The sequence below is a fragment of the Camellia sinensis genome, chromosome 1 (genome assembly GCF_055761805.1).
Source record: "Camellia sinensis isolate YWXY chromosome 1, ASM5576180v1, whole genome shotgun sequence".
Taxonomy (NCBI): Eukaryota; Viridiplantae; Streptophyta; class Magnoliopsida; order Ericales; family Theaceae; genus Camellia; species Camellia sinensis.
Genome location: NC_138961.1, coordinates 198,783,257 through 198,790,688, shown reverse-complemented (window position 1 = coordinate 198,790,688; position 7,432 = coordinate 198,783,257). Strand labels below are relative to the sequence as shown.

The window sequence follows — 7,432 nt, the reverse complement described above, 5'->3', positions numbered from 1 at the left end:
GTTTAGCTTATAAACACATCTGAAAAGAGCCTCAATCCGTTACTGTTTTATATTTGGGGTGAGATTTTTTTTTTGGAAAATGATTGGTGGCCCTAAAACATTTGCCCCTAATGCCCCTAATTTCCATTTTTGGAAACTGTTTTCTTTTTTTCTTTCTTTTTTCCTTTTTTTTTTTTTTTTTTTTTACCAAAAGTGGAATTTCGGGGCATTCGAGCCCCGAAATTTAGGGCCCTCAAGCAGCGCTGTTTTTTTTTTTACTAAAATAATAAAAAAATTAAAACATCCAATCACATTTTTTTCTATTTTTTTATGATAAAAAATTAAAATAATTAATTCTAAACGAACGCTGTATCTATATAACCACGTTACCATCATCCTCTGTCTCTCTCTCTCTCTCTCTCAAGCCCTGTATATGTCATCATGGTCTCCACTTCCTCTTACTCTCCTCTTCTCCGATCATCTTCTCCGATGCTCAGATTCTCCGGCAAGCGCTCCTCTCCGCCGCCCTCCTCCGCCGTCAGATTCCGACTCCATCGAGTGGTCTCCGCCGCAGCAGCTTCTTGCTCATCGGCGGAGAGAACGAGGTCCGATTGCCTCTGCCCTCCCAAACAGGCCTCTTCGTGCGCATCGCTCTACGAGGTTCTCGGAATCCCCATGGGAGCCTCCGGCAACGAGATCAAGGCTGCGTACAGGAAGCTCGCCAGGATTTGCCACCCCGACGTCGCCGCCGTAGACCGGAAGATCTCGTCGGCCGATGACTTCATGAAGATTCACTCTGCCTACTCTACCTTATCGGATCCCGAGAAACGCGCCGATTACGATCGCAAGCTTTTCCGGCGACACCGCTCGTATTCTGGAATATCGGCTTCTCCGGCGACGCCGATGTCGCGGTTTTCCGGCTATGTTCGCCGGAATTGGGAAACGGATCAGTGTTGGTAGTACTAAGTGAAGTATTGAGTCGAACTAATCAAAAACAGAATCACGAGATATACACACATGTACAGATTATTACAGATTTGGATTTGTACGTATTGGGGAATGTGTATTGTATATATGAATATGAATATGATGAACAAGTATGTAAGTAGTAGCGAAGCCTAATAGGAGCTGAGTGAGTAGTTACTTTAGTTACTAACATAAATATGTATCTATTGTTATAGATGCAAAGAGATATGAATATGATTAAGCTATGTGGATGGCTAAACTTAACTGTTTTGGGAGATGGTTTTTATGCGGCGCCACATATATGTAATTATTTTAAAGTTGAAGGACCATTCCATTGTCTCTACTTCTTGTATGTGCGTGTGTCTGGTTGATTGTTTCCAATACAAGTTACAACTGTCTCAAAGGAGAAACTTTCGATTATGCTTTGGATAGGTCTATTCTTTGCATTCATTTCCATTTTTGGGTGAATTCAAGAATGTAATTTTTAATTGGTTTTCACGAAATTGTAAATTATTTCAAAATAAAGCAAGTAAATGAATTCATAAATTTACATATCATGTCTTACTTGGGGTGGTGTTGGTGGTAGTGATGTGATGGTGGCCAGATTGATAACACGGATGGATTTAGGACGTACGAATATTAATAGGAGGTGGTGGAGGCAATGATAGTAACTGTGAAGGTGGTAGGAGATGGTAGTGAATGTGGGTGGTGGATGCGATGACAATGGTGGTAAAGGGGCAGTCGTGATTGTGATTGGATGGTAGTGTTAAGGATGGTGTTGACAATGATTTTGTTGATGATAGAAAATATTTTTCCTTCAGTTTTGCTTTTTATAGTACCTAAGAAATGCAAATATTTTTTTTTGCCGAGAAAATGGAGCTTTAAAATATTTGTCTCGTTTGGTGTAGTTGTTAAAGCAGTTTATAGATTATAATTTAACAGATTATAGATTATGACTTTAATTAAAAGTTGTTAATTTGTTTGGTGTAGCTGTTGGATTATAGATTTAAATTGCTGAGTAGTGTTTGTTAAATAAGTTGTGAAATAGCTTTTTTGATTAATTTTTATTTTTTGTTTGTCTACATTTCTCATAAAAAAAAATAATAATAATCTATAGTCCATTTGGGTCTTTTTCTATTTTTAAAAAAATAAAAAATAAAAAAATTTAAGAGTATAACCATAAATTAACATGTCCGCAGCAGAAGCTGATAATCAGAAGTAAGGGGTGAGCAGCTTCTCAGAATCAACTTTTTTAAGTTAAAATAAGCTGTTAGAATCAGAAGTTGTTTGAAATAAATTTAACCAAACAGTCCAAAATAACTTTTTCAAAGCTAAAAGCCATAAGTTAACTCTGAAAAGCTGAAACAAACACCCCCATTATGAGCTTGCTTGCTTTGTATCTCAAGATACAATTTTGGAAAAAAAATTTCAAAATCACTCTCTATCTTCTACACATCAATTAATCACTTTTTTTTTTTCTTTCTTTCATCTCTCATTCTCAATCACTTTTTCTCTCACACACATCTATTCAACTATAACAAAATATCAATCATCCCAAATTTCAAACTCCAAAATTATTTTCAAAATATATAACCAAACAAACCAAAAAAATTTCTAAACTCTCTCCCTGATTTTTTTTTTTTTAAATTTATCTCAAAACACAAATCAAACACACCCTATAATTCTTATAGTACAATATATAGCCAAACCAAGTATTATTAATGAGAGTTGAGCTATTTTAGTTGATTTTTTTAGCTATTTAACTATTTTAGGAATTGGAGATGTTGCTGCATAGGCTGTGCAGCGAAATGGGCCTATTTTGGGGCCCATTTCGATAATCCGAGCCGTTCATATTTTAGAATACGTCAAGTAGAATAAACTTGTAAGAAATCAAGTTAATCAGATATCGTTTACCCATTCATCTACTCACATTTATACCAATAAAAATATAAAGTAATTGTGATTTAAAGTATTGAAATGAATACAAATGTGAGTGTATGAATGGGTAAACGATATCCAATTAATTTGATTTTTCGTATGAATGTTTTACTTGATATATTCCAAAATATAAACGGTTCGGATTATCGAAATGGGCCCCGAAATGGGCCCATTTTACCTATTTTATGAGATGAAAAAAGTTGTATTTGGAATGATTTGTAAATTTTTTTTTGATAGTTGAATAGATAGATGTGAGAGAAAAAATAATTGATTGAAGTGTACGATGTAGTATTTCGTCTTATTAACTATTTTAATTTTTTTTTTGTCTTTATTAACTTAGCCAATTTAACTCATCCCAAACACCACCTAATGGGTTTTTTTCTTTAATTTGTCCTTTTTGTTTTTTTAATTATATATATTTTTAATTTAGAGCAGGGCTTTAATTTTTGTCTTTAAAACATAACTTTTATGCTGTGTTTGGTTGGGGGATTTAGGGAGGGATTTGGAAAGGGAAAGGGAAAAGGTGTGTGAAACTAGGTGAAATGTAGGTATATTTTATTCACATTTCACATAACTTTTCCCTTTCCCTTTTCAAATCTCTCCTCAAATCCCCCAACCAAGGTAGGATGGTTAAGCCTCCTCTGGTAGCTCCAAATAACTGGGTGTTACTAAAGCATCCAAAAACAAAGGAACCAAATATGGTCCCAGTGATTTCTAGGTCCCAGAGGAGGAAGATCCAACGAAGGTACACTCAGTACCAGAAGGATCTGAAAGAAAGTGGAGAAAGCTCTTCATTGGTCCAGCCAAAGGGCCAGACAGAGAGAGAAGAAAGTTCAAAATTAGATCATAATCTAAAACCGACTCCTCAAGACAAAAGGAGTTGCAGCAGGGAGCAATTGGTCAAAGTTCATTCTGAATTGAAAGCCAAAGAAAGATCTAGTTTGGCGGGAATGGAAAAGGCTTTGATGGCAAGTGATAGTGAGACAGAGGGAGAAGTTGGCCTAGGCCAAAGGAAGAAGATTGTTGAGTAAGAAATGTTTGAAGCCTTCATGGCTGAACATACATTTTTGGTCGAAAAACCAGCAGAAACAAACCATTCGAAGGAGGTTGTTAGTAATGAAGTGCCAGAATGCAGTATGGATGATGCTTCTGAAGTAATTGAACAAGTTGGCCAGGAAGAGAAACAGGTACAGCTAGTTGCCCAATTTGGCTCGTTTCCTCCAGTATCAGTGAATATGGTGCATATACTATCACAAGAATTCCAAGCTGAAGATAAAAACCAAGGTCAGGAGATTGACCCAATTCCAGTTTCTAGTGAAGACTCACAAGTGAATATGGTGCAAGATAAATCCGAAGTGGCTACGCCAATCGAAACTGGAGATGAAAGTGAGGAAGATGTGAGTATTAACCTCTCATACCCTTTTGAGTATCCCACAACATCCATGACACAGTATGTCAAACCCTTGTATATCAAGGCCTTCTTCGATAGGATACAGATGAATCGGGTATTGGTGGATAATGGGGCAACAGTGAACCTGCTTCCGAAATCTTCTTTGAAGAAACTAAAAAAGAGGAACCCCAGACTAATCCCAACCAGTACAACCATTGTTGGTTTCGTTGGTGACAAATAGATGGCTCAAGGTATTTTACCCATCAACCTGAGTGTGGGAACAAAGGATTGCATAATGGCATTCTTCGTTATTGACAGCAATGCTAAGTATAACACTCTACTTGGAAGGGATTGGATTCACATCAACAAATGTGTACCTTCCTCTTTACATTAGAAGATCATGATGGCCTTGTACAATGGAGAAACAGAGGAGATCAATGCAGATCCTCAACCATTCATAGCTTGTGCAGATTTTGCAGAGGCCAAATTGTATACTGAAGGAGTGACACCACTCAGTATACTAAGGAAATCTGATGGATCAGTCGAAGTGACGGCTGATGAGGAATTAGCACACCTAAAGCACTTAGTCCAAGAAAGTGCTGATGAAGAGTTTGTTGCTAAAGATGACAATGATGCCTGGTTGTAGGCAAATAGATAAAACCCAGGAAGCCAAAGCTTTGGCTTTAATTGAATTTTCAGTATTGGATGTAAATCAATAGTCTAAAAGGTGTAAGAACAAGAGAAAGAAGCCATGATAATTGGCTGCAAGCGGGAGCAGCAACAGGTCAGATTTTTGGCTTTGGATAAATACTGTGCATTGGACATTGAAACAAAAGTCCAGGAGATACAGGAAGAAGAAGCCTTGTGGACAAACTTTGTCTATGAGGAGGAGGGCAAAGATGTTGAATCAAAGAAATTGGGGGCAGGACAAAGCAAGAAGATTGCTTCGAAGATAAAAGAAATCAAAAAAGAAGCATCAGTGAGTTTTCAGATGCAAGACCCTTTAGAAGAAGTGAACTTAGGAGAAGGTTCTATACAGCAGCCCACCTATGTAAGTGCTTGGTTGAATGCTCTTGACAGGGACCAGTTGTTGGTGGTCTTGAAAAGATATAAAGATTGTTTTGCATGGTCTTATAATGAGTTACCAGGATTTGATAGATTATTAGTAGAACATAGGCTCCCTATGAGGCCTAATTTCAAGCCATACAAGCAAAAATCAAGAATGATGAGTCCTGAAGTAATTTAGATGGTCAAGGAATAAATTCTTAGGCTCCTCAAGGCAGGCTTTATTAGGACAGCCAGGTATGTTGAATGGCCATCCAATATTGTGCCTATAGTTAAGAAGAATGGTACAATGAGGGTATGCATCGATTTCAGAAATCTGAATTTAGCAACTCCAAAAGATGAGTATCCTATGCCCATAGTAGATTCATTGGTGGACAGTTCAGCAGGGCATCAAATTTTATCAATGATGGATAGACACTCTAGTTATAACCAAATCTGCATTACAGAAAAAGATATCTATAAGACAACATTCTGATGTCCTGCAAACATTGGCACTTTCGAATGGGTTAAAATGTCATTTGGTCTGAAAAATGTTGGGGATACATATCAAAGGGGTATGAATACTATCTTTCATGATCTTATTGGAGGATACTTAGAGTGCTACATCGATGATATTATAGTAAAGTCTCAATCCATGGAGGAACATTTAGAAGTAGCTTTCGAAAGAATAAGAAAGTTCAAGTTGAAACTTAATCCTTTCAAATGTGCTTTTGGCATATCAGCTGGAAACTTCTTGGGCTATGTAGTATACAAGAAGGGAATACAGATTGGTCAAAATAAAGCCAAAGCTATCATTGAAGGCAGACATCCATCAAGTAAGAAAGAAGTACAAAAATTCCTTGGGCAGGTTAATTTTCTTCGAAGATTTATTTCTAATACTGCAGGGAAAACTAAAGTATTTTCTTCCTTATTAAGGTTGAAGGATGAAGAGGAATTTGTGTGGATAGAAGAGCATCAAACTGCTTTCGAAGGAATCAAAGCCTATTTGGCCAACCCTCCAGTGCTAATGCCACCAAAGGGTGATAAGCCCTTGAAATTGTATATAGCTGCAGCAGAAGATTCACTAGGAGTTTTCTTAGCCCAAGACAATGAAGAAGGCAAAGAGCAAGCAGTTTATTACTTTAGTAGGTTTCTAAATTCTTGTGAATGTAAATATTAAGCTGTAGAAAAGCTGTGTCTTGCATTGTATTTTGTTACAATGAAATTGAGATACTATCTTTTGCCTACAACTGTCTTGGTAATTACAACCACAGATTTGGTTAAATATATGTTATCTAGACCTATGTTGAGGGGAAGAATTGGCAAATGAATACTTGCTTTATCGAAATTTCATTTAGAATATGTCCTCCAAAAGGCAGTAAAAGGACAAGTTTTAGCTAATTTCTTAGCAAACCATCCATGTCAAACAGAAAGCCAAGAGATAATGGAACTTGGTATGGTTAGTATTGAACCATGGCAAATGTGGTTCGATGGATCGAAAGCCAATGATCTAACTGGAATTGGTGTGGTGATTAAGTCACCACAAAGGGTAGAAACCACACATGGTTTCAGAGTGGATGAAATTACTTGTTCCAATATTCAAGCTAAATACGAAGCTTTAGTAATGGGACTAGAAATACTTATTGGATTACAAGCTCATGCAGTTGACATATTTGGAGATTCTCAGTTGGTAGTTAACTAGGTAAAAGGGATTTTCAAATGTCAAAGTGTAAGCATGTTGCCATACTATGTTGTTGCATTACATTTGTTCTCTCAATTTCAGATAGCAAATGTAACTTATGTCCCAAGATTCTTGAATAACAAAGCTAATGATGTGGCTCAGAAAGTTTCAAATTTCAAGAGGAGGGATAACACTGAAATGGGCATAAGTCAAACAACATATCAAAAGGTAATACCACCCTTAAATAAAAGGAATGTGGTCTTAGAAGTCAATCGTAATGACTTACAAGAACAAGATTGGAGACATCTAATAATGTAGTATCTAGCTGGCCCATATTCAAAAGCAAGCAGAAAAATCAAATTGAAATCTATGCAATACATAATGTATGGTAATGCTCTCTACAAAAGGGGGGACAGATGGGTTATTATTGGAAT

General features: G+C 36.7%; 1 protein-coding gene across 1 annotated transcript; it reads left to right on the top strand.

Annotated features, from left to right (window-relative positions):
• Window positions 1-420: 420 nt before the first annotated feature.
• On the top strand, window positions 421-939 carry LOC114305403 (chaperone protein dnaJ 11, chloroplastic). The gene has a single exon (XM_028250479.2). The coding sequence runs from the start codon at window positions 421-423 to the stop codon at window positions 937-939; it is 519 nt and encodes a 172-aa protein (XP_028106280.2).
• Window positions 940-7,432: the final 6,493 nt, after the last annotated feature.

Bases quoted from the DNA above. Each gene is read 5' to 3' on its own strand.
- LOC114305403 (XM_028250479.2), top strand. From the start codon at position 421: ATGGTCTCCACTTCCTCTTACTCTCCTCTTCTCCGATCATCTTCTCCG.